Source organism: Agelaius phoeniceus, chromosome 26 (assembly GCF_051311805.1).
Source record: "Agelaius phoeniceus isolate bAgePho1 chromosome 26, bAgePho1.hap1, whole genome shotgun sequence".
Lineage (NCBI taxonomy): Eukaryota > Metazoa > Chordata > Aves > Passeriformes > Icteridae > Agelaius > Agelaius phoeniceus.
The window spans coordinates 5,468,422-5,495,302 of record NC_135290.1 but is presented as its reverse complement, the minus strand read 5'-3'; the positions used below and the strand labels follow the sequence as shown (position 1 = coordinate 5,495,302).

General features: G+C 54.0%; 1 protein-coding gene across 1 annotated transcript in view; it reads left to right on the top strand.

Moving 5' to 3' along the window:
• The first annotated feature begins 378 nt into the window (after nt 1–378).
• SCN4A (sodium voltage-gated channel alpha subunit 4) overlaps nt 379–26,881 on the top strand; it is a 37,996-nt gene continuing 11,493 nt past the window's right edge. The window contains exons 1-15 of the mRNA XM_054649473.2: nt 379–678; nt 1,991–2,109; nt 3,389–3,478; nt 4,109–4,237; nt 4,316–4,407; nt 6,282–6,608; nt 8,216–8,279; nt 9,077–9,218; nt 9,965–10,177; nt 12,329–12,484; nt 12,697–12,820; nt 13,934–14,172; nt 16,986–17,159; nt 18,053–18,409; nt 21,893–22,324. Coding sequence (XP_054505448.2) covers nt 412–678; nt 1,991–2,109; nt 3,389–3,478; nt 4,109–4,237; nt 4,316–4,407; nt 6,282–6,608; nt 8,216–8,279; nt 9,077–9,218; nt 9,965–10,177; nt 12,329–12,484; nt 12,697–12,820; nt 13,934–14,172; nt 16,986–17,159; nt 18,053–18,409; nt 21,893–22,324 — 2,925 coding nt within the window. The 5' untranslated portion in view covers nt 379–411. The remainder of the gene's footprint in view (nt 679–1,990; nt 2,110–3,388; nt 3,479–4,108; nt 4,238–4,315; nt 4,408–6,281; nt 6,609–8,215; nt 8,280–9,076; nt 9,219–9,964; nt 10,178–12,328; nt 12,485–12,696; nt 12,821–13,933; nt 14,173–16,985; nt 17,160–18,052; nt 18,410–21,892; nt 22,325–26,881) is intronic.

Genomic DNA, 26,881 nt, shown 5'->3' with positions numbered 1-26,881 from the left:
CTGAGATCCTCCACCAACTGCCCCTGAGATGTCCCCAGCTGGTGTTCCTAAAACCCCAAATGCCCCCGAGATGCTCCCAAACGCCCCCGAGATGTCCCCAGGTGATGCTCCTAAAACCCCTCTGAGATCCTGCCACCAAAGGGCCCCGAGATGTCCCCAGGTGGTGTTCCTGAAACCCCAAACACCCCCGAGATGTCCCCAGGTGGTGCTCCTAAAAGCCTAAACACCCCCGAGATGCCCCCAAACCCCCCAAGATGTCCCCAGGTGGTGCTCCTAGACCCCAAACCCCCCTGAGATGCCCCCAAAGCCCCCCTAGATGCCCCCAAACCCCCCTCCCGAGACGTCCCCCATGTGCTGCAGCCCCTTGTCCCCGCAGGCCGGGCGCGGCGGGCCCGGGAGCAGAATGCGAGCATGGCCGGCCTGCCGCACATCCCGGGCCCCGAGAACCTGCGCCCCTTCACGCCCGCCTCGCTGGCCGCCATCGAGCAGCGCATGGCCGAGGCCGAGGCGCTCCGCATAAAGAGGCAGCAGGTGGAGATGCCCGAGGAGGAAGAGGAGCTCAAGCCCAGCAGTGACCTGGAAGCCGGCAAGAACTTGCCCCTCATCTATGGTGACCCCCCGCTGGAGCTCATCGGGACCCCGCTGGAGGACCTGGACCCTTTCTACAAGGACAAGAAGGTGAGGGACGGAGCTTTGCCCGTGGTAGGTGTTTTGCGGAGAGAGCTAAAAACTCCACAATTTTATGAAAGTTGTAAAGCCGGTATGTTTATTATTACAGCGCCGGACATACGTGGAGATTACTCTCTTTAAAAGACATGTGTACTTCTGGGAACTTCAGGTCCCTTTTTATCTTCTTCTCAAATCCATATGCATACAATTTCACAATAGGTTCATATAGATTCATTTTTATGAATTTTGCATGACATTTGCCACTTGTTCTTTATCAGAAAGAATTCTTAGGTCAGGTTGACATGCTCTCACAGCAGTCTCTTTGTCTCTTTTTATCACTCTTTGTCTCTCCTCCTTTATCTCTGTCTTTCACTGAATTAGTTTCTTTGAGCTTAGGCTTTGCAGTCAGGCTACATAGCTATGTTTTCTAACCACAGACTCAAAGATGTACATTTCACCTAAATCAAAATGGATTTCTACTCTGGAGAATTCCTACTCTGTCTCATAGGCTTGGCCTTAGGGGTAAGTCCCGAGGAAAAAACCCAAGCAGGGACCTCATATGCTTACCTGAGCCCACTCTGGTGATCCACTGTTGGTTTCTCTGGGTCTGGATTGAAGGCACTTGAGATGGTAGTTCATGTTCAGACTCAAGTGTTTATTATTAATCAGTAAAACAGTCTCACTGCTGTGAGTTGGGCAACTTTTCATTAGAAGGTAAAAAATGGCCAACAATCTCTCGTTACAAGGTCTTTTAAGGCTAAACTATCCAATTAAGGACTGACACCTAGATTATTTTCCCTTTTAACCCAATAACTGATCCTAATGTGGACTTTTCTGCCCAATTACAAAATGCCACCCAAACCCAAGAAGAAGAAGGAGAAGCAGCATGAAGAAGAAACCCAGGACAACACCCTGTGCCCTCCATCTTGCTTCCATCCACTACACACTAAAAATCCCAAAACCTCAATTTCTCACCAAGTGATGCACCTACACTGCTCTCTATAATCTATTTCACACTTTTGTGGATTCCAGTCTATCTTGAAGTCTGGGAAACTTTCTCCATGAATGAGGGTCAGAGTCAGTGCTCCTCTGGGGGTCAGGGCACCCCAGAGCAGACAGAGAAATATTCCCTGTGGTGTCCTGGGTTTCCACAATCCACCACCCCAGACTGCTGTGTTTTCCTCTCTTCCAAAGCATAGAGCATCTCCAAGCCTTTGGAGCTCCAAACGTGCAGAGGGATCTCCCCTCCGAGGGCAGCCCTTAGTCCGTGGTGTTTGGGGGGTGTAGAAGCACTAACCCCCCTCCCCTCTTTTCTCCACAGACATTCATAGTCCTCAACAAGGGCAAGTCCATCTTCCGCTTCTCGGCCACCCCTGCCCTCTACATGCTGGGGCCCTTCAACCCCATCCGCAGAGGAGCCATCAAAGTCCTCATCCATTCATATCCTTGGTCTCTGGGATGCTGCTCCATGGCCAGCTCAAACCCCAGTGCTCAGAGTCCAAACAGCTCCAGGAGAGTGGCAAGTGAAGGGGTTGATGATGGGGTGGTGTGGGAAGCTCCTGGGTCCCCAGCACAGGCAGGACCTGCTGCCCAGAGCTTTACCCCAAGGAACAGGTCCTTGATGGGCACCTTGAAGGCACCAAAGCCTTTCTGGTTGGAAGGTATCAGTTTGGATGGAGAAAGGAAAAAGCCCAAGGGTTGAATCTTCCTAGGGAGAGGATGAAGGGTTTTGAGGTCTGGGGAGATTTGGAAAGGAAGGGAAATGTTCATGGGTCAGATCTGGTCCCACTGGGAAGGGGGTGAGCAAGGGAGCTCCAAGGAGGCTTTGGGAGAGGGAAGCAGAGGAACCAGGACAGAGAGGGAAAGGCAGGAAAGGAGCCCAAGAGCGCGAGGGGCATTGCAGGGTGGGTGGAAGTGATCACAGCAGAGCTCTGGTGGAAGTGGGGATCATGGCCATGAGGGAGGAAGAAAAGAGGGAGGTTTTGCAGAAGAGGGGGCTAAGCCTAAGAGTTAGAGCTTTCTAGAAAGAGATGAAGGTTTCTGAGGACTGAAGAGACTATGAAGGGAAGGGAAAGCTGTATCCAAAGGTGATGGAGAGGAAGGAGCACAGGGGACAGAAAGGGAGGAAGGGCCAGCATCAGGAAGGAAGGAAGGAAGGAAGGAAGGAAGGAAGGAAGGAAGGAAGGAAGGAAGGAAGGAAGGAAGGAAGGAAGGAAGGAGGGAAGGAGGGAAGGAGGGAAGGAGGGAAGGAGGGAAGGAGGGAAGGAGGGAAGGAGGGAAGGAGGGAAGGAGGGAAGGAGGGAAGGAGGGAAGGAGGGAAGGAAGGAAGGAAGGAAGGAAGGAAGGAAGGAAGGAAGGAAGGAAGGAAGGAAGGAAGGAAGGAAGGAAGGAAGGAAGGAAGGAAGGAAGGAAGGAAGGAAGGAAGGAAGGAAGGAAGGAAGGAAGGAAGGAAGGAAGGAAGGAAGGAAGGAAGGAAGGAAGGAAGGAAGGAAGGAAGGAAGGAAGGAAGGAAGGAAGGAAGGAAGCATACACAGAAGCAAAGAGGAAAAGAGGGAAGTATGAGCACAGGACTGAGGCAGGAGAGCATCAGGAGAAGCAGGGCAGGGTGAGGGACCAAGGTGGCAGCCAGGACAAGAGGAACAGGGACACTTGTCTTCCTGACTGTGAGAAGGGGGGATCCAGGCACCATCAGAGCATTTGGTCCTTGACCAGGTTTTAAATTATTCAGCATGTTCATCATGATCACCATTTTAACCAACTGCGTGTTTATGACGATGAGCAACCCCCCGGCGTGGTCCAAGAACGTGGAGTGAGTCCTGAGACCTCCCCTGACCACGGGGACAGCCCAGCCTGTCAATGTCCCTCAGGAGGGACAAGACCAAGGCTGAGGGGGGCGGTGGGGATCCAGGCACCCTTCAGCACAGGGGAGGTGTCACTGGGAGGTGCTGGTGGCCCTCAGAAGGGATGTCCACACTCTCCATAGGGCACTGAAGAGTGAGAATGTTTCAGAGCTGCCCAAATTCTGGTGGGGTCCCCATGTCTGGAGAGCCCTGAAGAGCAGGTTGGGCTGGGCTGGGTCAGCACTGTCAGTCTGGAGAGGCTGAGCTGATCCACCTGTCCAGGGACTGTGGACAACCCAGGGGAGGGGGGAAATCCATCATTTTCTGCTGTGATTCTGCACAGTCAGGCCTCAGCAGGGAACATGGGGGTGGTGGGACATCAGCAGGGACAGAGGTGTTGCAGAATGGTCACCAGAGGGGTTGGTACCTCGAGATGTCCGAGCCCACCTTACAAGGTGAGGTGAAAACCTCTCCAAGTGCTGAAGCACCCCAAAAACCCATCAGCCCCCAGAGTCAGCTCCTCAAGATATTCCCCCTGGGAGGGCTGGGCAAACCTTGGACCTGGGCAAGTGTGTCCCAGGTGACCAGTCCCGTTTCAGATACGCCTTCACTGGGATCTACACCTTTGAGTCTCTCATCAAGATCCTGTCCAGAGGCTTCTGCATCGACGACTTCACATTCCTGCGTGACCCGTGGAACTGGCTGGACTTCATGGTCATCTCCATGGCGTGAGTCCTGTGGGATGGGGAGGAACGAGGAGTGCTCTGGGCAGAGCCCCTGCAGCTCCTCCCTCTGCTGTCCCACAGCTACATCACCGAGTTCGTGGACCTGGGGAACATCTCTGCTCTCAGGACCTTCCGTGTCCTCCGTGCCTTGAAAACCATCACGGTGATACCAGGTGGGACTTAGAGGAGGGGCCTGCCCTCCGTGCCTTCCCCTGAGCTCAGGTGTTCCCACCGTTCCCAGCAAGTCCTGGTTCTTTGGGCAGCTCCAAGAGAAAACAGAGGAAATGAGGTATTCCATAAATTTTCCATGTAAATTCAGCTTTTGGGCCAGGTCCTGCTGATTTTACATCTTGAAATCAGCTGCACTCATCTGGGAGCCCCTGAAGAGGTAGATGTGATGTTTTTAATGTTCCTTGGAGATGAATTAAGGGAATTTGTGCTCCCAGTGGATTTATGGGTTTGATAAACCAAATCTTTCCATTTTTGAAGCTATGGACTCAGCTTTGTGCCAATTGTTGGCTGTCTGGTGCTGAAGCTGAGATATTTAACAGGTTTAACATCACCCAAAACATCCAGATTCATGTGAGGAGCACCTTATCAAATCCCTCTGATTGCTGATTTCCAAATTTGATACCATTTCAACACCTGGTGCAAGCACAGAAATCTGAAGCATGAGATTGAACTGAAAAGGACAATTCCTTGTGGTGAATAAGTCCTTGTGGTGTCCCTGCAGGCTCCAGAATGTGAGGGTTCACATTTGAATGTTTTTTTCCTTCATCAAACAGGCTAAAAATTGCATTGAGGAAAATGTAAACTGCTGCTTCTTTCTGGAATGACATCCCCAAGGGCTCTGCAGAAATAGCAATGGCAAAAATAAGCTGGTTTGGAACATCTGACCTTGGTCAGGGCCTTGGAGAACAGGACTTTACTTAAATAATTTGGGGAATGATGACCTGACAAGAGGGCAGGGCTAAAAATCATTTCCTTGGAGAATTTCTCCATGTGAGAAAGCTCTGGGCTCAGAGAAGCTCTAAAGATGAACATTGGGGTGTCCCAGTATTGTCCATCATCCATGTAGACCTTGGCTGACAGAAACTCCATCCTCCACAGAAAAACCCCACTGAGGATCTGTGGATGAGCCTCCCTGGGGAGGGATCAGTGACGTTGTGGGGAGAGATGAGTTAATCCATGTGCAGGTGTCACTTTGTCACCTTCACTGGGGCACACCAGGGATTTTCCAGCTTGAAGGGATCAGGATGAGGGGTCTGGCAGGGCTCTCAACCACCCAGGTGTGACCGTGTTCACAGGGGTCCAAGGATGAGGGAAGAGACGAGGATCTGACTCCATGTTTCAGAAGGCTGATTTATTATTTTATGATATATATTATATTAAAGCTATACTAAAAGAATAGAAGAAAGGATTTCATCAGAAGGCTGGCTAAGAATAGAAAAAGAAGGAATGATAACAAAGGCTTGTGTCTCAGACAGAGAGTCCAAGCCAGCTGACTGTGATTGGCCATTAATTAGAAACAACCACATGAGACCAATCCCAGATGCACCTTTTGCATTCCACAGCAGCAGATAACCATTGGTTACATTTTGTTCCTGAGGCCTCTCAGCTTCTCAGGAGGAAAAATCCTAAGGAAAGGGTTTTTCATAAAAGATGTCTGCCACGGAGGCTTTTCTGGAGCTGGGAGAGGTGCACAGCATCGAACAGCTGGGCCAGCAAAGAGCTTCTCCATGTCCCACCCTGAAGTGCTTCACTCCACTGGCTTGGTACCAAAAAATGCCAGATTTAGGGGAAAAAAAAGAAAATGCTAAGGAATTGATGGCTGCCAGGCTGGGGTGGGCTTTGGTTTGGATATCCCAAGGCTGGGATGGGGAAGTCACCAGCACCAACCCCAGGGTGACAGCCGTGTGTGGGGACAGAGCTGGGCTGTGATGTGAGCACAGAGCTGGGGGCTCACTCAGGGGTGACAGCCAGCACCTTCTGGGGACACCACAAATTAATCAAGTAGCAGTCAGCTCAGTGGTGGTGCCTCCCCCAGGGCTGAAGACCATCGTGGGGGCCCTGATCCAGTCGGTGAAGAAGCTCTCAGACGTGATGATCCTCACGGTTTTCTGCCTGAGCGTCTTCGCCCTCATCGGCCTCCAGCTCTTCATGGGCAACCTGCGGCAGAAGTGTGTGCGCTGGCCTCCCCCCAACAGCACCTTCCTGCAGGATCTGGGGCTGGACAACGACACCTCGGCCAACTCCACCTTCTACGACTTCATGGATGACTTCACTGGGAACTTCACTGGGAACTTCACCGGGAACTTCACCGGGAACTTCACCGGGAGCACCTTTGACTTCGAGGCCTACATCAGCGATGAAGGTAAAGCTCCTCTACCTCCCTCTCCTCTGACCTCCACCCTGGTTTGCTCCTCAGTTTCCTGCTCCTCCTGGCCACACCAAGGTTTGCTGACAGGGACCTTCCTGCCCAGGCTGGTGGGTGGAACAGGCTGTGCACCCTCACCAAAGGGACAGATGGGACCAAATCCCCCTGGACAGGACAATGGGGTCCACTTGGGCAAGCTGAGCTCTTCCAGGAAGGTTTCACAACAGGAAGGTTGGGATGGACCAGAGTCTCCACCTCTCTCACTTGCTGGTCAGGGCCAATGTGCCATTGGGGGGGTTACAGTAGGGAGACCAAACCCTTTGGGTTCCACCTGCTCCTCTGGAAAACCAGAGGAAAAACTCTGGAAAACCCAGAGGAAAATATGCAGGAATGACACTTTGAAGCCACTTTTCCCTATCTGGATCCTTCTACAGTGTCCAATGAATCCTTTATGCAACACCACAAAAGCCACAGGAGGGCAGGGAGAGACAAAGGGAGGGAGAGGTGGGACCAGCACAGATCCTCAGGAAGGTTTACCTTTCTCCTTTCTTACCCCTTCTTTGAAAATTTTACCCAAAGTTTGGTGGGTTTTCTGTTTGTTCTTCAGTTTTGAGGTTTGAAACTCCATGAAAATATAAAAATCTAGCAAATCTGCCTGGTAGAGCTGCAGGGTGCCCCAGATGGATGGCCCACATCTCATTCAGGACACTCAGCAGAGCTCAGAAGGCTGGGCTGGGTCTCAGCTGAGCTGCTTGGCCCAACAATCAGCTCCAGCATTCATTACAGGCAGGTTTTGGGAGGGAACAAGTTCCATCCATAGGATCTGATGAGCTCCAAGCAAAGAGGAGCTGCCCAAGGCCACAACAGCAGCTGTTGGGGCCAGCCCAAACCCTGGAATTGCAAAGATAGGGTATTTCCACCTGAGCCCCCACAGGATAAAGAGAAACTCCATGGCAAGAAGGCAGGCAGGGCCAGGGAGGACCCAGGAAGGCCCAGAATCCTGGGGCGGCTGTGCTGGGTGATGTCCAGGACTGGATCCAGCTGCCCTCTGCCACATCCAGGTGTGGGTGTCTGCAGGTGCTCCTGTGTCCCTGGGCAGGTCACTGTGGTGTCCCTGCTTGGCAGCTCCTGTGGAGCCCTCGGGAAGAGCTGTAAGGACCCCTGGGGTCCCCACCAGCCATGGGAGCACCAGGAGAAGCTGCAGCCAGGGAGCATTTCCCTGGATTTTCCTGGGACTCCTGCCATGCCCCATGCTTGGTGCTTCCTGCCAATGCCCTGATTTCCCAGGAAAACAGCCCAGCCCTGATCCTTGGACCTCGTGTTAACCCATTCTCCAGGTGGCCAGGCCCTGGCCAGATCCAGAGGGATTTCCAGGCTTGGGAGGGCCTGGTTGGATTGATGACACAATCCCAGGAGCTCCCTGAGAAAGAGCCAAGACAAGCAACAAAGTCAACAGAGAGTAGATAATCACGTGCCTGACTGGGATTCAAGGAATTTCCATGACAGCAAGTTGCACCCAAGAGTTTGAAAACCAATGTTTGTGCTTACTTATTTATTTATTCATTCATTCATTTTTATTTCTTGCTCTTTCCCCACCTGCAAAGCCAATTACTACTTCCTGGAGGGAGCCCTGGATGCCCTGCTCTGCGGGAACAGCAGCGACGCTGGGTGGGTGAGACCCCCTCCCCTGCACCCCTGGGAGGGCACAGGGAGCTGGCACAGCCCATGGGACCCCTGGTGCTTGGGATGGGGCTGGGAATGGGGCCCTGCAGGGGAACAGTCCAGGAATCCCAGTGGATCAGCTTGGGCAGCACCCTGAGGGTATCAGCTGGATCATCCCAATGGTACCAGCTCGAGGGTTCCAGTGTGGGCATTACAGTTGTGTCAGCTTCAGCTGGAATCAGTTCAGGCACCCCAAATTTATATTATTTAAAATGAAATAGTACAAATCTATTAGTAGTAATGGGATGAGATTAAGGTATTTTCATTAATTTTTTGCCTTAATTCGCTGTAATCGATTTTTTTGTGTGTGACAGGGAAACTAATTTTATTATCAGTTAAAGAGAAAGAAAGAAAGAAAGAAAGAAAGAAAGAAAGAAAGAAAGAAAGAAAGAAAGAAAGAAAGAAAGAAAGAAAGAAAGAAAGAAAGAAATCCCCAACAAAACACCTCTCCCAAAGAAATCCCCAAACCCTAAACACCTCAGTGTACAACCCAATCCCAAGCAAAATGTGTTTTCCCACTTTAAATAAATATGTATACTCACGGCTTGAGGGGTCTCAGTCTGAGCCTCCTGCCTGTGTCAGCTTTGGGGGGCATCAGCTCTCACACAGGGGCAGGGGCTGCCAGCCCAGGTGTCCCACCTGTCTCATGCTGGAGGGGAGGGCCCCCCCTGCACCCCCTCCCTTAGGAATGATTTTGGCTGCGGGGCTGTGCCAGGCTCTGACCCCTGCTGCCCCCCTGGCAGGAAGTGCCCCGAGGGCTACGAGTGCATGAAGGCCGGCAGGAACCCCAACTATGGCTACACCAGCTACGACACCTTCAGCTGGGCCTTCCTGGCCCTCTTCCGCCTCATGACCCAGGACTTCTGGGAGAACCTCTTCCAGCTGGTAGGCACCACCCCTCCACCCCTGTGCCAGCCTTCCTCTGTCTCTGTGCTGCCCCTGAGGTGAAAAGTCACTGACTGGAACCTTCTGTGGTTTGTGGACCCAGCCAGGATCAGCAGGGGTGGGGATGGTCCCATTTACTGCTTCCCTAGCATGGAAGACACTGTATTTCAGTGCAGTGTGTTTCCCAGGGTGCTGCCAGCTCTGGCATGGAAATCAGGGATTTATGAGATTGTCCAGAGCACCTCTGGCTTGAGCTGAGGGACAGGATAAGGAGGAGAAGCCAGGTCACTTGTCCCCTCCTTGAGCTGTCCTCTAGGGAGACACCACAAAACCCCAGCTGAACCCAGCTCCAGAGGCTGGCCAGGTAAAAGGGATCCTACACCTGAGGCTCCCCCTGTCCTCTGGAGGTTTGCCCAGATGATCAGAGTCAGAAAAGGACCCTGCTGTCCTGAAGGTGAGCCCTGAGAAGGTGGGGGCTGAGCAAAGTGAGTCAATGAAATATTGGTCCCACCTCCATCACTCGCAGCCCTCAGGAACCTTGGGAACCAAGGCTTCTCTCTGCCTCCCACCAGTCCCAGCCCAGTGCAAGGGCCTGCAGGAAGGTCCATTGGGCAATGACCAACCCTTGGAGAAGACAGGGACAAAATATTTCCCTCCTACCACAACCAGGAGGGTGTCCCAGGGCACTTTCTCTTGGGAGTGTCACCAAAGTGACATGGTGACATCCCTGCCACCTCTTCCCACAGACTCTGCGGGCAGCAGGGAAAACCTACATGATCTTCTTCGTGGTGGTCATCTTCCTGGGCTCCTTCTACCTCATCAACCTCATCCTGGCTGTGGTGGCCATGGCTTATGCTGAGCAGAATGATGCCACCATGCTGGAGGAGCAGCAGAAGGAGGAGGAATTCCAGCAGCTCATGGAGCAGCTGAAGAAGCAGCAAGAGGAGCAGGAAAGGCTGGTGAGTTGGAAGAGTGGAGGCCAAAATGAGGGGTCTTGGGGATAGGGAGAGGAAATGGAGGTAGCAACAAGCATGGTGTAAAATCCAAATAAAAACTCTATTTGGTCCATAGGAAGTAGAGAAAAAATGGAGCAACTATTTCGGGTATCACATCTGAATCAGAAAACTGAGATACTATCATGGGTGGGGACAAAAAAGGTTGAAAAGATCAAACTTCTGCATCCAAATCCCAGCCCAGGGTGCACTGGAGCAGCACAGGGATGTTTGAGAGGAGGAGGGGGTGAGGGACATAAAAGGCCTCAGAAGTTCCAGAGGATCTCCTGCAGCACATTAGGAAGGCTGGCAGGAGCCCGGCTCGGTGTCACCAGGGCACAAAGGAGCACTCAGGGAAGATGGGGCAGCCCAGCTTAGTGTATCAGCAAACCCTGGGCTTTGGAGGCACAACCAAGGGCTCGAGACACCCTGAGCCTCACCAGGGAGCTCCTGGTGTCCTTGTGGGAGCCAAGGAAACTGGAATGGTGGAAGTGTCCATGCTCATTGCAGGAGGGTTGGAAACTAAGTGTCTTTCTGTCCTTTCCCACCCAAACCACCCTGGGATCCAATGAACACCAGGTGGGAGGGGACCTCCAGGATCATCTGTTCCAGCCCTGCTTGGCCAAAGCACAACCTGGACAGGAGATGTCCCATTGTGGTGCCAGGATTTTACCTTCACCCCTTTGCCATCCTTGGGAATGTTTTCAGTACAACATCCCTATAAAAACATGGCCGAAAGCTTTGGTGCTGCAGCCCAGCCATTTTCCAGCTCTAACCATCCTTTTGGTCCGTGTTAGCAGCATCCACAGGAAACATCCCTGAAAATCTCTTTGGGCAGGTCACCACCTCCCTCATGTGTAGAGAGACACAAACCAATGTTTGACTCTCTCCAAAGCCTCTTATCTCTCTTCTCTTATCTGTCCAGAGCTACAGCATCCCCTGGGAAGTGGTCTGCTCCTCTCTGGCTGCTGCTGTTTGCAGGAAGGGTCTGAGCCAGCCCTGCCCAAGGGTCAGGCTGGTACTGAGGCCCCTTTCCTGAGCACATCCACCAGGGAAGTGCCCAAAGGCTTTGTTAAGGGATGTCTTCCTTTAGAGTGACACAGAGAAAGCAAAAAGACAGAGGGAATTAAGCTGAGAGTGAGGGCAAAGCACCTACAAGAAATGGGGGCTTGGATCTATTTCATATCCTGTGATTAAAGGTGGAAAATGTCCTGGATTTCAGCAATGTGCTCTGAGAACAGAGAATTTCCCAGTCCACTGTGGCATCCTCAGTGCTATGAGAGGGTGTAATAAACTACAAATTTTAATAGCACTATTGAAAAGGAAAAAAAAAAGGACAAAAAAAGACAATTTTTTTTATGCAATGGAAATGTGACAATGCAACATTTAGTGCAAGTGCAAAAATCCTGGAGGTCACATTTCAGCAAGAGCCTTGAGGATTTTGGCTTCTTTGCCATTTTGGATGACAGCTCATTGCAAAGGGCAAAGTTTCCTGCTTGAAGAACCAAGGTTTGCTCAGTTTTATCCTTAGGAATTATTGTCCCTGACCAAACATGAACAGACCTAACTCAGCTGTGGAGAGCTGAGTGGAGAGGGTGCAAGGGAAAGGGAAAACTGTAATTTGTGTAATTTTGTGTAAAACTGCAATTCTTCTTTATTTGTGGTAATAGAAGTGGATAGAGGTGGTGTTGTAGTGGTAGGTCAGTAGTTTTGGTGGTTATAAAATGGTGTTTGTTGTATTGGGTATGTTTGGTATTGAGGGTTGTTATTTTGTTGTATGGTAACTTTTTGTAGGGAAAAGGAAAAAGGAAAGGAGGAGGAGGAGAAGGAGGAGGAGGGGAAGGAGAAGGAGAAAGAAGGAGAAGGAGAAAGAAGAAGAGGGGGGAAAGGGAAAAGGAAAAGGAAAGGCTTGGAAATCCAGGACGGCTTGGGTTGGGATGGACATGGAAGGTCATCCAGTCCCTCCTGCCATGGGACACCTCCCACTACCCCAGGTTCCTCCAAGCCTCCTCCATCCACCACTTCCAGGGAGGGAAGGAATTTTCCCAGCCCCTGGAGCCCCCAGCCACGGTGGGATGTCCCCATGGCTGTGGGCACAGGGGTGACAGGGTTGTGCAGTTGCAGGAGCGCTCATCCAGCAGCAATTCCCTGCCCAGCAGCGTGGCCGGGAAGGGGCACGACTCCGACCTCAACAGTGACCAGGACAAGGCCAAGGACTGCAACGGGCAGGTGGTGCCCAAGATCACCCTGCAGAGATCCGACACCGTGGTTGATGTAGGTGCCAGCCCTGCCCCTGCCATCCCTGAGGGTGCCCACCCCACTGAGGGGCCAGGCTCGTGCCCACCTCGCCGTGGGTTGGGTCCTACAAGCCTTTTTGGGGTGCCCACCTTGCACTCAGAGGTCTCTCCAGACCATTCCCTGTTTTCGGCTTGCTCTGCCTTTCAGAGCATGGAATAACTCTTCATCCCTCCCTCCTCTCCTCCCAGTTCAACTCCACCCATGAGCTGGAGAAGCCAGACCTCAACCACCTCACTGTGGGCAACCAGGATGGGCCAGGGCTGGAGAAGAGGGTGGGAAGTGCCATCAGTGTCATCTCCAACGCTGTGGAAGGTACGTCCCACTGGGTGAGGGTCAGTGCTGGAGGGCCTGGGTTGGTGACAGTGGCTGTCCCAAATCCCCAGCCCCACACAAGGGATGGCTCCAGCCCTGGGGTCTCCATATGGGGTCAGTGATGCTCAAACCAGACTTTTCATCCCAGCTCACTGGGATGATGCCTGGAGGCAATAATACAATATCTCAAGCAAATCAATGGGATTGCAGCTGGTCAGAGGAGTTTCCAGAGCCAACTGGGAACTGCTGAGCAGCTTCCCAGGACTGCAGTGTCAGCTTCAGCAAAAAGCACCATGAACTCAGCAGTCCATGTCCCCTGTCCCCCCAAGAACAGGCAGGAAACCCCCTGGTCAGCCCAGAGCAGTGCCCTTGGGTGTCCTGGCAATCTCAGGGTGGCAGGGACACCTCAAATCCTGCCCAGGGGCTGGGAGCAGGATTGGATCCACAGTTCCCTGGCTTATCTGCCTTTCCATCCCTCTCCAGTTTGAAGGGCCAGCTCTGCATCATCTCCATGCCTGGGCATGGGAAGGCTCCTCCTTTTAGCCCCTGTATTTTTTGGGTGCCACAATACAAAAAAGATCTAAAAGATCTAAAGCTTTTTAAAATGTCCGGAGGAGGGCTAAGAAGATGATGAAGGATGTGGAGGAGCCACATGAGGAGTGGCTGAGGTCACTTGGTTTGTTCAGCTGCAGAAGAGGAGCCTGAGGTCAGACCTCAAGGGGCAGCTCCGATCTCTGCTCCCTGTGACCATGGACAGGACAAGGGAACGAGCCGTGCCAGGGGGATTTGGGATGGATACTGGGAAAGGTTCTTCCCCAGAGGGTGCTGGCACTGCCCAGGCTCCCCAGGGAATGGTCCCAGCCCTGAGGCTGCCAGAGCTCCAGGAGGGTTTGGGCAGAGCTGCCAGGGATGCCCAGGGTGGGATTGTTGGGGGCTCTGGAGCTGGATCAATGATCCCTGTGTGTGTCTTCCAGCTCAGGCTATTCCATGATATTGAAATCACAGATCATCCAGAGCTGGTCCAGGGCCCCAGGAGAAGTTCTCCTGAGGGTCAGCACTTGCCCATCCAGGTAAGGACACGATAATCCCACACTTTTCCTTTCCCACCCTCAGAGCTGGAAGAAGCTCACCAGAAATGCCCACCCTGGTGGTACAAATTTGCCCACACATTCCTGGTCTGGAATTGCTGCCGTCCCTGGGTGAAGCTGAAGGAGTTTGTCAAGCTGGTGGTGATGGACCCCTTTGTGGACCTGGGCATCACCATCTGCATCGTGCTCAACACTCTCTTCATGGCCATGGAGCACTACCCCATGACGGAGGAGTTCGAGAACGTGCTGACCGTGGGGAACCTGGTAGGGAGCTCCATCCTCCCCTTCAAACCCCCACCCCAGAGGGCAGATCCCCCCCTGCTGCTGTGTGACACATCCCAGGGCTCTGCCCACAGCATCCCTGTGCAGGGCTGGGCTCTGGGATGGCCCAAGGGCACCGATGGGATTGGGATCCACCATCCCCTGCTCCCCTCCTGCTGCATCCTGAGCCACCCTCTGCACCACAGCCCTGGGTGACACCACAGTGTCCCCACAGAAATGTTGGGTGGCCACAGGGCAGAGCAGAGGGTGTTCAGATTGTGGGAACAAACAGGTTGAGCAGGAAGCAGCAATGCAGCATTAAAATTTATAATAATCAGGGGTTTGTCCAGTGGAATCATTGCAAATCTCAGCTGTCCTGATTTTATAGGTGAATTTAGTGGCTGCTCCTGCTTGGAGCTGGTGGCAAATGTCTGTGGTGGTTCTTCACTGGGGTTGCTAAAGGTGGTTGTGTTTGTAGGTGTCTCAGTGTCACAGACATGTTTTATGGAAAATCCTTTCCTTAGGATTTTTCCTCCTGAGAAGCTGAGAGGCCTCAGGAACAAAATGTAACCAATGGTTATCTGCTGCTGTGGAATGCAACAGGTGCATCTGGGATTGGGCTCATGTGGTTGTTTCTAATTAATGGCCAATCACAGTCCAGCTGTCCAGACTGTCTTGATCAGTCACAAGCCTTTGTTATCATTCCTTTTCTATTCCTTTCAAGCCTTCTGATGAAATCCTTTCTTCTATTCTTTTAGTATAGCTTTAATATAATATATATCATAAAATAATAAATCAAGCCTTCTGAAACATTGAGTCAACATTCTCATCTCTTCCCTCATCCTGGGACCCCTGTGAACACCACCACATCTCAGGATGAGGGAAGAGATGAGAATCTTGACTTTATGTTTTAGAAGGCTTATTTATTATTTTATTATATATATTATATTATATTAAAAGAAAATTATATACTAAAACTATACTAAAAGAATAGTAGAAAGGATTTTATCAGAAGGTTAGCAAAGAAAAGAAGGGAATGAATAATAAAACCTTGTGACTGCTCACAGCCTTGACACAGCTGGTTGTCATTGGTCATCAAGTAAAAGCAATTTCACATGCTGGGTAGACAATTCTCTAAGTCACATCCTAAAGTAGTAAAACATGGAGAAGCTGAAGCTTCCCAGCTTCTCAGGAGAAAAGATCCTGTGGCAAAAGGATTTTTCATAAAATATGTCTATGACAAATGTCTCTGAGCTGGATGGATCTGCTGGTGGGACAAGCCCGGAGCCCCCTGGCAGGGGTGGAAATGCTCTGAGGATGGGAGCGCTCCCATCCCCTGGGCTGCCCCAGCACCTGCGGGGCTCTGGAGCGCAGCCCCGGAATGACGGACGCCGCTGTCTGTCCCGGCGGGCGGCACCGGCTCTGGTTTCATTCAGGAAATACAAGGGGATTAATGGGCCGGGGCTCAAGGCACGGCCGGGCTCGGGCGGCTCCAGGGTTTCCTGCGAGCCAGGAGCGGATCCCCGGGATGATCTGCCGGGGAAGGGCCAGGTGGGGATGGAGCAGAGGGAGGAGACCCCTCTGAGCCCCCTGGGCTGTCCCACATCCCCTCCCGTGCCCGGGGGAGCTGCCTGTCCCACCCCAGGGTGTGCAGGACAGGGCAGGGCCAGCTGGGACCGGCAGGACAAGGGATGTTTGTGGCCATGCTGGGGACACGTGGGGACAATCCCCTGGGACACTGGAGCAGGACAGGGGATGTTTGTGGCCATGCTGGGGACACGTGGGGACAATCCCCTGGGACACTGGAGCAGGACAGGGGATGTTTGTGGCCATGTAAAGGACATGTGGGGACAATCCCCTGAGACACGGGAGCAGGACAGGGGATGTTTGTGGCCATGTAAAGGACATGTGGGGACAATCCCCTGAGACACGGGAGCAGGACAGGGGATGTTTGTGGGCTGGCATGTTGGGGACACGTGGGGACAATCCCCTGGGACACTGGAGCAGGACAGGGGATGTTTGTGGCCATGTAAAGGACATGTGGGGACAATCCCAGGGGATACTGGAACAGGACAGGGGATGTTTGTGGGCTGGCGTGTTGGGGGCACATGGGGACAATCCTCTGGGACACTGGAGCAGGACAGGGGATGTTTGTGGCCATGTAAAGGACATGTGGGGACAATCCTCTGAGACACTGGAGCAGGACAGGGGATGTTTGTGGCCATGCAAGCGATATGTGGGGACATCCCCCAGGATGCAGGAGCCTCCCTGCTGCTCTTCCCTGCTCTGTGAGGGACAGATGTGTCCCAAAACCATCTGTCACCAGGCCCTCTGCACGTGCTGTGCCGTGGAATGGCAGCAGGGATGGCGACTGTCACCTGGCTGAGCCCTGTCTGCAGTGACACAATGCTGCAGGTGCTGCTGTGGTCCCAGGAAAGGAGCAATGTTTAAAACCCAGCTCAGCTCTCCCAGGGCTCAGGGAGGGACAGGAGCCTCCCAGCAGCAGCCCAGTTCCCAGTGCTGGGCAGCTGTGATTACCCAGTCATTCCAAAGGTGTCTCCTTGCCAAGGAAATTTTATTTTTAATTTTCAGCTGTCAGCACTCACCTTTGTGTCCCTCCAGACGAATCAGTCACCAGTATTCCCAGTCTGCCCACCCCACCGGGCAGCACCTGGGGAGCTTGTTCCCAGCTGGGACTGGCCCTAACAGGGTGAAATGCTTTGGGAATACCCCAAAAAAGAGGGATGGTGCCCCACCCCACCCCACAGCTCAGCGCTGGTGTATGAACAAGTGGTCAAGGGTGCTGCTTCCCACAGGTCTTCACAGGGATCTTCACAGCAGAGATGGTCCTGAAGCTCATTGCTCTGGATCCCTACGAGTATTTCCAGCAGGGCTGGAACATCTTTGACAGCTTCATCGTCACCCTGAGCCTGGTGGAGCTGGGCCTGGCCAATGTGCAGGGGCTCTCTGTGCTCCGTTCCTTCCGCCTGGTACGTGCTGGGGACACCTGGGCGGTGACAGGGACAGGGATGGCTTGTCCAGCCTCCTTCATGGTGGGGGCTCAGCTTGGGGGGGCCCAACTTGGCCCCTGTTAAAGACAAGACTGAGTTAAATATTCAGGGAAGTTAAATATTTAGGGAGTCAGAGCAGGTGTGGTCTCGGGGCTTCTGTTGGTCACAGTGACCCCAAGATGTGTTAGAAAGTCTCTTTTCCCAGCCTGGCAGTCAAAGAAGGAGTCAGAACTCTTCAGTTCTCATTCTCAAGGTTGTTTATTGTTTCTTATCTATAAAATTCTTTCTCTGGCCTGCCGAGGTCCGTTCAGCAGGTCAGACAGAGGCACACCAGTGTTATCTTTTTATACTAAAAACTATGTGTACAATATTTACCATAACTTCCCAATACCTATCACCTATGTTAGACAGTGAGCTTCTACCTTAAACCAATCCAAAAGTGCCACCATCACAGCAGAAGATGGAGGCCAAGAAAAGGGAAAAAGGACAAGGCATGCCCAAATTCCTCCATCTTGGGACTCCGAGCCCCCATTCTAAAAACCCCAAAAGATCTATTTTTCACCCCATGACAAACTAACTATTATTCTACTTAGATTTTCGTGGCCTGCAGATCCTCATATAAGGTTGGTAATTTTTTCCATGGGTCATAATCAAAGTCACAGATGTCTTGGGCTCTGTGTCAAGGTCTCTGAGCCCCCTGGCAGGGGTTTGGGCAATCCAGGACAGCCAGAGGGATGTCCTGAATTCCAACAGTGTGGGTTTAACCCCTCCTGTCTTGGTCAAACAGCCCCAGGAGGGTGCAATGGCAGTGGCACAGCCTTGCTGTGGCAATGACATCCCCAGCCACCCCCTTCTCTCCTTGCCCCCCACAGCTGAGGGTTTTCAAGCTGGCCAAGTCCTGGCCCACTCTCAACATGCTCATCAAGATCATCGGCAACTCCGTGGGCGCCCTGGGCAACCTCACGCTGGTTCTGGCCATCATCGTCTTCATCTTCGCCGTGGTGGGGATGCAGCTCTTTGGCAAGAGCTACATGGAGTGCGTGTGCAAGATCTCTGTGGACTGCACCCTGCCCCGCTGGCACATGAATGACTTCTTCCACTCCTTCCTCATCGTCTTCCGCATCCTCTGCGGGGAGTGGATCGAGACCATGTGGGACTGCATGGAGGTGGCCGGCCAGACCATGTGCCTCATTGTCTTCATGATGGTCATGGTCATCGGCAACCTCGTGGTGAGTCTGGGGCTGGGGACACGGGGGTGCTGGGTTGGGGACGCCTCTGTCCAGCTCAGGGCTGTGCCCATGACAGGGTCTGGTTGGAGCACAGGGATTCTCCTCCTTCTCCAGGCCCTTCAGGTGGGCTGTGTCAGCTCTGTGTGAAACAGAGGGAGGAATGGTTCCTGAGGGACCCCCAGCTGAAACCAGACTGGGAACTGGGGGGAAACTGAGGCACAGAAAATACAAATGGGCTTAGGCAGAGCAGGGGCAACTCTGGGATGAAACAGAGCTCAGCTTCAAGCTGCCCCATGTCCTCCACTTGGCTTTTCCAGCTTTCCTGCCCCATTTCCCACTCTCCAGATGAGGGATGGAAGCAGAGCTCCATCCATCCATCCATCCATCCATCCATCCATCCATCCATCCATCCATCCATCCATCCATCCATCCATCCATCCATCCATCCATCCCACCCTTTGCTCCAGGTGCTTTTGTGAGCAGGCCCCCCACAAGGCTCCTGCAGATCCCCAACCTCCCCAGCCCTCACCGTGCTCCATGTGATGGCCAACCTCCTTCCCTGAGTCTGCGGGACCCCCTGCTCCCCTCACCCCCACCCTACACCCCCCTCTCCCCACTCCCCCCAGCTGCCTGTGCTGCCTGAGCCGCAGGTTTGCGAGTTCCAGGCGAGCGTGAAATCCTTTCTAAACTTGGTAACCCCATCGCTGGCAGCTCTGGAGCTTGTTTTGCAGCCTGCGTGGGCCCTGCACTCCCTTCTTGAGGAGCAGGGCAGGGGAGGGAAGCGCCGACTCGCTCCTATTACTTGCCGGGGTTGTGTAATCTCTTTGGAATTTGCTTTGAAAAACTATCTGCCCCCGGGAGCCGCTGACCCCTGTCCCCAGGGAGGCTCTGAAAGGAGCCCGGGGAGAAGCCCACAGCAGCCCCCGGCTCAGGTCAGCTTGGAGTGTCCCAATTTGAGGGCAGAAAGTTGGGATTTGGGTGCTCCTTGGTTTTCCTGGGATTTGGGGCTTTGAAGGGAGAGCCCCTGGCTGCAGCCCCTGCCCAGGGCAGTGCTGGGCAGAGAGGGGTCAGCCCCGTGCCCACCTCCCACCAGCCAGCAGAGGCTGGTGATGCCACCTGCCCAGGGGATGGTAAGGCTGAAAATCACCCACAGGGGCCCCCGTAAGGAGCAGGAGCCTGTCCAGAGCCATCTGCAGGGAGTGCAGGAGTTTGGACTGGGAATCTCAGCTGGGGCTCCCTGCAGAGCCCTCCCAAAAGGGGCTCTGGGAGGTTTCCCTCTTCTGGAGCTCATTTTTGGAGCAGCACAGTCCACCCACCTCTCCAGGGGACTGCTCTGGGGAAGAAACAGGGGCAGCACAATTTCAGCTGGTGGGGTCAGTGACAGCCCTCCCCAAGGTGCCACTGTGGCCTCCCAGAGGTGCAGGTGTCCCCATCCCAGAGGTGCTATTGTCCCATCCCAGAGGTGCCATTGTCCCCATACGAGAGGTGCCACTGTTGCCTCCCAAAGGTGCACCCCAACCCTCGGGGCAGCTCTGCAGCTCCTGCACAGGCTCCATTTACAGCTCAGCAGAGAAACACGGAGCACAAACACGGCCAGCACCCTCTGTGCCTCCTCCTCCTCTCTGCCAGGCTCTCCTGGCCGTGCCTCAGGTATTTCCGAGCCCTGGAGCCCGTCCCAGAGGCTCCCAAGGCTCCCCGTGCAGGGAGGTGTGTGTTTCTCACGCAGGAAGAAGGTGACCTCTCCTTTGCTCTTAATGACACTTTGAGCATTTCCTTTGGGGTTATTCAGGGAAAAGGGAGGAAGTCAGTCGGGTGACAAGGTAACAGAGTCCTGTCCTACAAAGCCAGCGGCGCCCATTAACTGTAACTGGTGCTTAACAGGGGCATTGCCTGCTGGGCCCGCGGGGATTTATTTAAAGACGTGCTTTAAGGCACATGGCATGAGCCATGTGAAAGCAGCAGTGTCCTTGGATAGCAGCTAATTCCCGTCTCAGATGCGCTGCTGGCACCGCGGCACAAACACCAACAGCTGTGGGCTGGCTCCGTCCCTGCTCTGCCCCTCGGGGTGCCCATCCCACCCCTCTGCTCCTGCTCCTGGCAGGCAGCAGCCCCAGCTGTGCCAGGAGAGGCTGTGGTGGGCTTCAGGCACGTTTTGGGACAGTGAAGTAGAAGGGGAAGCACACGAGCCCATGCCTGGAGTTACACTGAGCATTTCCTGGCTCCTGCTGGGGTGAAACATGGCTTTGATGGAGCAGAGCAGGAATGGGGTCACAGCCAATCCAGGCTCCTCCATGACCCTGGGGTGTGGGAGACCCTCAGGAGAGTCCATCATCCATCCTTGCTGGGAATTGCTGGGGCTTGCTGGGAATCTGGGCTACCAAAGCCAGGGAAGAGGAGAGGAAGAGCTGCAGCTGAGAGGACAAGCAGGAAGTTTCATTCTGGGGAGAGAAGGGACATAATCACAGAACTGGGTAATCCCAGACTGGTTTGGGTTGGAAGGGACATTGAAGAGCACTCAGCCCCACCCTGTGACATGGCCAGTGACACCTTCCACCATCCCAGGCTGCTCCAAGCCCCATCCAGCCTGGCTTTGGACCCTTCCAGGGATCCAGGGGCAGACACAAGAGCTGAGTTGCATCCCTGGGGGTGATGAGGAGAAAAAACAGAGGCTTGGGGAGTCCCCCATGGGATTCCTGGAGCTCTGAGAGACCAAAGGAAGGGACACACTCACAGATCCACAGCAGAGCTTAAGAGGAGTTGAAACCATGGCTGGTATCTCTTGCAGAGGGATCTGCAGGACTGTGGGAGCCCAGGGTGAGGTGGAAGGCATCAGAGCCCAGGGGGTTTGAGGAGGAGCATGTCCATGCCCTCCAGGAACTGGGACTGGCATCCCAGAGCTGGTGAGGGCAGGGCAGAGCCCATGAGATGCTCAGTGAAGGGGTTCCTCCACAGCCACCAGTGATCCCTATTGTATTTGGATCACCCCCAGACAAAGGAAAGAAGGAATGATGAATCTGACTCCATGTTCTCAGAAGGCTAATTTATTATTTTAAGATACTATATTGTATTAAAGAATGCTATACTATACTATACTATACTATACTATACTATACTATACTATACAGAAAGAATTCTTACTGAATGCTAAAAAGATAATAATGAAAACTCCTGACTCTTTCCAGAGTCCTGACACAGCTTGGCCCTGATTGGCCATTGAGTTAAAACAACTCACAGAAGAATCCAATGAAACAATCACCTGTGGGTAAACAAACACATTCCACATGAGCACAACACAGGAGAAGCAAATAAGAGAAGAATTGTTTTCCTTTTTCTCTAAGGTTTCTCAGCCTCCCAGGAGAAAAATCCTGGTCAAAGGGATTTTTCTAGAAATGTGAATGCCACAGATCCCTGCAGCTGCAGGGGGAAATCCTGAGGCTCAAGACCCACTGGAGCTCAGGGCTGGCGTTTGCTTTGTCCCCCCAGGTGCTAAACCTGTTCCTGGCTCTGCTGCTGAGCTCCTTCAGTGCTGACAGCCTGGCAGCTTCAGACGATGATGGGGAGCTGAACAACCTGCAGATCGCCATCGGCCGCATCACGCGCGGCATCGCCCTGGGCAAGGCCGCGCTGCTGGCGCTGCTGCGCCGCCTCTGCAAGGGCAAGAAGGTGGCACCTGAGGAAGAGCAGGAGCCCAGCAAGAGGGACAACCCCGCGCTCAACCACGTGGACACGGCCCTGGAGCCCAAGTCAGGGTACCTGGACGGCATCACGGGCAAGGAGCACATCTTCATGGATGAGCTGGAGCACATGAACTTCATCAACAACCCCAGCCTGACGGTGCAGGTCCCCATTGCCTCCGAGGAGTCCGACCTCTATGAGGAGACCAGCACCCAGTCTGACACCGAGGACACCAGCAAGGTCAGCAAGGCAGGTGGAAGGGAAGGGTTTCACCCCAAAATTGGGGCTGGCCCATTCTTGCTGTGCTGCCCAAAGAGTGACGTTGGTTTGGGTCACTTTCAGCTTTCCCACCGGGCATGGAATGGGCCAAACTTGGCGTTTTCCAAGCTGGCATTTCCCAGTGTAAGCTGGTGTGGGAGGAGAGGGTCCAAGCAGGGTTTTGGCTGGTTTGGGTCAGGCTGTGGGGTCATTGCTGATGCCAGAGGGCCCCACAGGGGCAGTGCAAGGGTCAGAGCACCCGTTTGGGGTTAAAGATGTCTCAGAGGAACCCGATGCCAGGAAATCTGCTGATGGCACTATCATTGGATCCACTGCTAATGCCTCAAGAAGCATCATCCTGGGGGGGCCCAGACCAGATGGAGGAGCTTAGCAGGGGTGAACATGAAGCGAGGGCTGGGGGATCCAAAGCTGAGACAGCTGAGCCTGGTCTCCAGGGGACTGCTGGGGTCCACTGGGGGCCAAGAAACTTGGGGAGACCCAAGTGGACACAAAAGGGTGGTGGTGTGGTAGGAAATTACTGCTCACCCCAAGGTCCTGGGGACACAGGGACAGCTGGAGGTGCTGAGGGGGACAGGAGCAGGTGCATCAGCCTGGGAAGGGGCTTTGTTTGGACAATAGGACAGCTCTGAGCAGGGATTTGTCATGACTGGATGGCAAACGTGTTCCAGGAGCTGAGGGAACTCTGGAAAGCTCCATCCCAACCAGCCCTGCCAGGCCCAGGAGGCACCTGGGTGGGACTGCACAGGGAGCCCAGGAAAGGCTGGAGAATGAAGCAGGGCTCCCAAAACTGCAGAGCCTCTCACCTCCCTCCCCTCTGCAGGCTCCTCACAGCTCAGCACGGTGACAGGGACCCAGCTTGGCACAACATGGGGCAAGGAGAGGGGACAATCATGATTATTTAGTGTTATCTGAGGCAACAGGGAGATTTCAGCATTTGGGGTGCAGAGGGGGACAGGAGGAAAGGTGGAGCTGGCCCCTATCACTGCCAAGGCCTACAGAGGAGACAAAATTCCATGGAGCACCTTGGTCAAGGGAATGGGCCAGGGGGGTTGCTGCTCTCAGTTCCCTCAGGGCTGCCACCAGGAGGGCTGAGAGTGGGCATTTCCCCACAGATTTTTCCTACCCAACCCCAGTCCCACAGCAGTAGTGCCCAGCACACTGGGGGCTCTGCAGAGGTGAGGCCAGTGCCAGCCTGGCCAGAATGAGAGGGGACACAGGGGGTCCCCATGGACCTCAGCTCCCTGTCACCCCAAAGTGCTTCCCAGCAGGTGGGAAAACCTTGGGGTGCAGCCACAGGACCTGTCCTGGCACAGCTCTGGGCTTTGGGGTGTGTTCAGCAGAGAGCACCCACCCCAAACACTGCATGGGAAAACTCTGAGCTCAGCAAAGGCAAAAGATAACCAGTAAATATCAACCAGTAAACACCAGTTCAGCCCATTGGGGCAGCTGGATTTGGTGCCTAAATTCAGTCAAAGCTGGCTCAGGTGAGAGCCATGGGGGTGCATTAAAAACAGGGGCCCTGCCCAGGCAGGGGGAATGATGGGCTGCAATTTAACATGAAATCACAAATTATTTGGGTTGGTGAGAGTCTCAAAGACCATGTAATTGCAATCCCCTGCCGTGGCAGGGACACCTTTGTGACAGTGTTCACAGGGGTCCCAGGATGAGGGAAGAGATGAGGATCTGAAGGCTTGATTTATTATTTTATGATATATATTATATTAAAACTACACTAAAAGAATAGAAGAAAGGATTTCATCAGAAGGCTAGATAAGAATAGAAAAAGAAAGAATGAATAACAAAAGCTTGTGTCTCAGACAGAGAGTCTGAGCCAGCTGACTGTGATTGGCCATTAATTAGAAACAACCACATGAGCCCAATCCCAGATGCACCTGTTGCATTCCATAGCAGCAGATAACCATCGGTTACATTTTGTTCCTGAGGCCTCTCAGCTTCTCAGGAGGAAAAATCCTAAGGAAAGGATTTTTCATAAAACATGTCTGTGACACACCTTCCCCTGTCCCAGGCTGCTCCCAGCCCTGTCCCACCTGGCCTTGGGCACTGCCAGGGATCCAGGGGCAGCCCCAGCTGCTCTGGGCACCCTGTGCCAGGGCCTGCCCACCCTCACAGGGAACAATTCCCAATTCCCAATATCCCATCCAGCCCTGCCCTCTGGCACTGGGAGCCATTCCCTGTGTCCTGTCCCTCTGTCCCTTGTCCCCAGTCCCTCTCCAGCTCTCCTGGCACCCCTTTGGGCCCTGGAAGGGGCTCTGAGCTGTTCCGGACCCTCCCCATCTCCAGGTGAGCACCCCCAGCTCTCCGAGCCTGTGTTCACAAGGTGAAATGACAATGATTTGATTCAGCGCTCGCGTGCTGAAGGGAGGGAGCCCTGCTCTGTTCCGGGGCTGGTGCCGGGTGCGTTCACAGCCGGGTTCGGCTGCAGATGGAGCCAGAGCCCCGCGCAGCGCCCGCTCCGCTCCCACCGCCACCGGCTGCAACCACCCCGGCAAATCCTGCCCACGGCCAGAGCAGCTGCTTTGCAAGGAAAAGCTTTTTTTTTTTCGGGGAAATGACAAGAGCAGGATCATCGCAGCCACAATCGCAGCTGGTTTCTCTTGGCAGCTCAGAGCAGGGAGGAGCTGCCAGGCTGGATGGGGCTTGGAGCAGCCTGGGACAGTGGGAGGTGTCCCTGCCATGGCAGGAGATTGGATTTACACGGTCTTTGAGACTCTCAAATTTGTGATTTCATGGTAAATTGCAGCCCATCATTCCCCCTGCCTGTTTTTAATGCACCCCCTTGGCTCCCACCGTGTGGCTCTGCAGAACCGGTGCAGGGCTCAGGGCTCTTCCAGGGGCTCCTCCCGTGGGGATCCCACCCTGCTGGGCAGGGACATGTGTCCTGAGATGCTCCTGGCTCTGTCAGTGGGGCTGAGGGAGCTGGGAAAGGGCTCAGCCTGGAGCAAAGGAGGCTCAGGGGGCCCTTGTGGCTCTGCACAGCTCCTGCCAGGAGGGCACAGCCGGGGGCGTCGGGCTGGGAACAGGGACAGGAGGAGAGGGAACGGCCTCAGGCTGGGCCAGGGCAGGTTGGATTGGATATTGGGAAAATTTCTTCACTGAAAGGGGTGCACAGCTGCCCAGGGCAGGGCTGGAGTCCCCATCCCTGGAGGAGTTTAAAAGCCCTGTGGATGTGGCCCTGGCAGTGCTGGACTCGATGGTCTCAGAAGGCTTTTCCAACCTGAACAATTCTGTGATTCTCAGGGCTGTGGATTTTGGGGTCACAGGGTGAGTCAGGGTGGGACAGCCCCAGGCAGGCTGGAGATGCTGTGCCAGGTGTGGGATGGAAATTGCCCCCCAAACCTGCTGGTTCCAGGTGTGGGAGGGCTCAGGAGCCCCCAGGGATGGGTTTTATCCCTGTCCCCACCCAGCAGAACCAGCCCTGAGCTCCACCCACAGAACTCCTGGGCTCCCTGAGCCATCCAAGGCCCTTTTGGACCTTCCCCCACATCTCCAGGGCAGCTGCACTGGTTTGTCCCCACCCTGACCCTCTCTAAGGCTGTCCTGGAGGCAGATGGCTCCTGTGTGTCCTTCTCTGGGGCCACAGCTTGCCTGGCTCCCTGCTGAGCCTCCCTAATCCCCCTGGCCCTCCTGTCCCTCCCCCCAGACTGAGGGTGGTCCCAGGGGTCCCTGAGAGCTGGTGCCACCCCTGCTGCTGTGTCCTCTCCTGCATGTCCCCAAAGGTCCCCACAGCCACATCTTCTCTGTGGCCCCTGAAGCTGTGGGCAGTGACTGTGCCTCAGTTTACCCCAGAGGCTTTTCCCTGTTTTTTGGAGGATGGAGCAGCTCCTTTATGGATTACCAACAGCAAGAGCTGCCTGAGGGGAGGATTATCTCCTTCCCATGTAAACCAACACCTTCCTGTGCTGGAAATACCCATCCTGGACCCTCTGGTTCCTGCTGCTCCCAGGCAGGATAGGCAGGGGTGGGGATCTGCTCCTTCCTCAAATGTTGCACGAGGGCTTCTCAGAAAGCAAAAAAAAAAAAAAAAACCCAGAGGAAAAAGAGTCCCAGGGGCTTGCCAAGGCTGTCCCTTGTTATCAGCCCCTGTGGCCTTGCTGAGTGGTGTCTGGGAAGGCAGCCAAGGTGAGCTCTGGAGCAGGATGGAGCAGGGGAGAGGCATTTGGGATGCAGGTTTGGAACTGGGGTGAACCTTGGGCTGAGGGCCCTGCAGCACGAGCTGAGCCAGAGGGAGGAGAGAGCAGAGGCTGCTTGGGTTCCTGCACCAAAGGGGGGTTGGCAGAGCAAGGCTTGGATGGGCACAAAGAGGAGGAGGTGAGAAAATCAGCCTGAGGTGGCAGCACAGGTGGATGGGAGACGGAGCTGCTGTGCTGGGAGGAAGGCTGGGATCAGGGCACCTTCTGTTCCTCTGAACCTGGATGAGAAACAAAGCTCAGGTACCAACAATCCTCCAAGGTTTGCATCCCTGGATGATTCAACAGCTTCTGGGCTGTGTGTCCATGG